Source organism: Penaeus japonicus, unplaced genomic scaffold (genome assembly GCF_977035675.1).
Source record: "Penaeus japonicus unplaced genomic scaffold, GWHDUDI00000001_assembly GWHDUDI00000039, whole genome shotgun sequence".
In the NCBI taxonomy this organism is placed as follows: Eukaryota; Metazoa; Arthropoda; class Malacostraca; order Decapoda; family Penaeidae; genus Penaeus; species Penaeus japonicus.
Genome location: NW_028234441.1, coordinates 10808922 through 10811421, shown reverse-complemented (window position 1 = coordinate 10811421; position 2500 = coordinate 10808922). Strand labels below are relative to the sequence as shown.

Here is a 2500-nt window from a genome sequence, read left to right as displayed (position 1 = left end):
CCTATCGATATCCTTTTGGACTTTCTGGTGGAACGTTTTACTTTGAACTTCGAACTTCTTAGCTTTCCTTTATGGCTCTTCAGGTGATGAAAGAAGGAGCCAAATATGTCGCCATTGTGCGAGAAGCAGCATCCCACTACGAGTCCCTTTGGGGTTACAACGGTTATGAGAAGGTCAGTAGTAAGACTAGTGCAGGATTGCTGTTATCAGGTGGTCACATTCCCTAGCAAAACGTTTAATCTATCTGTCGTTTTAACAGACACTTCACATGGACCTCAAAACCTTCATAAGAACTTGGAACCATACGGAACAAAGGTTCCACCTAAATTTAGTGTCAAATGCCTTCGGTATCAAATCCGACAGAGATGGATTTGAAACAAATGAAATGTACGCACACTTAACGTCGTTGAATAAAGACTTCGACTTAGTGATGATCACCGAAAGGTTCGACGAGTCGCTGGTGCTCCTGAAGCACCTCTTGTGCTGGACGACCGAAGACGTCGCTTACGTCAAGGCCAACATTCGGAAGGACGCACGCAAAACCAATCTCTCGGAATCTGAAAAGGAACAGCTTCGGAGAATGAACCGGTTGGACGTTCTTCTGTACAATTTCTTCAAAGGCGTCTTCGAAGAAAAGGTCAAAGCCTTTGGTGAGGAGAGGATGAAGACGGAAGTCCAGGAGCTTCAGCAAGCAAGTGCTCGTCTCATCAACGACTGCGGAGCCGAACTCGTTTCGGCCAAAGCAAGAGTGAAAGAATGGAGAGTGAAGAACGACTCCAACATCTGTGCAATGATTTCGATGAATGGAGTAACGATTCAGAACCGACTGAAGGAGAGGCAGAGGTTGTGGGCCTCAAGTAACTGGACATTCGACCTGAAAACGTGGACTTTCAAGTAAGCTCAGGAAAGATGGACGCTGAGGAGATAAGTCCTCACACTTCAATTACTTAGTTTAGGATCTCTTTTAGGTTTTAAAGGAACCACATTTACGAGAACAATCAGATATTCAAGGAACAGGATAAATATTAATTACATCGCACAATCAATCAATCATTTCTACCGTAGTACTTCATGATTTTCTCTGGTCTCTGTTGATGTGACTTTGTTCCTTATAATATCTATTTTGTTTCTTTGTTCCTTATAATATCTATTTTGTTTCTTTGTTCCTTATATATATTTTGTTTTAATATCTATTATAATATGATATCTATTTTGTTTCTTTGTTCCTTATAATATCAATTTTGTTTTAATATCTATTATAATATAATATCTATTTTGTTTCTTTGTTCCTTATAATATCTATTTTGATTGTGAAAGATAATATAAGTCCCTGAGGTCTGACGACTAGTCAAACTATTCTCGTTTGGATGTTTGCCTTAGGTCTTTTGATAACATTAGCTACTTTCATATCGCTCTACCTGTAAGCCACCCACTGCTGCCATCAGTTGTAAACAACCAGTGCCACCAGTTGTAAACCACCAGCTGGCTCTCGTTGTAACCACCCACTGGGAGCAGTTGTTATACCCACTCGATGCCCTGGTTGTGATCCGGTGGATAAGAGACAGACGTTCACGTGCCATGGTCTTTATTGTGGACAGGACCCTGGCCGAAGGCCAGAGGTCAGAGCGGTTCGCTCTAGTCTGTCTGTCTGACCTCTCTGTCCTGATCTGTCTCTCTGTCTGTCTGTGATCCTTACATGTCCTTAAGTACCAATCTTTAGTCACTTTCTACGCCTCAGGCCTTCCGTTAACAAACACAGCTGCCTAGAAAAAAAACTAGTGTTCTGAGGCGGAAACGAACACAGGAGACAGGAAGCGGCAGGTCAAAACACACTGCCATCGGTATTGCATTGAATTAAGTAGACATACATGATCAATGTCTTGGGTCACATAATATCAGTATCAGTGCCTTACACTACCACGTTGCCCAAATTGCTCCGACTTGATAAGAAAGATAAATATAGACAGGTAAGAGTGTTAAAATCAGCGATGCCACATGTTAAAGTATCATTATTTCTCCATGCCAGTTAAGGTAAGTACTTTAATGAATTCCTAGAATGCACGCCATACTTCACTCGACTCTCTCGGAGACAAGGTGGGCGGATCACGAGCAGAGCAAAGCCACCGGCTGGCACAAAGGGCAAAATCCAGCGACCTGCCCCAAGCCACTACACAATCGGAAGTGATGGCGCAGGACGATACTCTAATCCTTCCACATGGGTATGTGGGGGCATGTGGCTATGTTGATTAGCGCCTTCGAACAATGGGACAATCTAAGGAAAACGGACAGTCCATCTTTGGGTACACCCTTACATATTATTATGAAAAATACTTATGTAAAATGGCGGAACGATGATTAAGATAGAAACAGGCTAAAAGTCCCCCTTCATAATCTAAAATATACAAAACTACCATGTAAAACAAAAAAGAAAAACATAAAAACAATCGATTTCAAGAATTGATACTAAAATTAACTAAAGAAAAGGACAAAAACGAACAGA

At 41.6% G+C, this 2500-nt stretch overlaps 1 protein-coding gene across 1 annotated transcript in view; it reads left to right on the top strand.

Moving 5' to 3' along the window:
* The window catches only part of LOC147466981 (galactosylceramide sulfotransferase-like), a 2949-nt gene extending 1678 nt beyond the window's left edge, over window positions 1-1271 (top strand). Inside the window, exons 4-5 of the mRNA XM_086533536.1 lie at window positions 84-173; window positions 260-1271. Of these exons, the coding sequence (XP_086389662.1) occupies window positions 84-173; window positions 260-898 (729 nt within the window). The 3' untranslated portion in view covers window positions 899-1271. The remainder of the gene's footprint in view (window positions 1-83; window positions 174-259) is intronic.
* Window positions 1272-2500: the final 1229 nt, after the last annotated feature.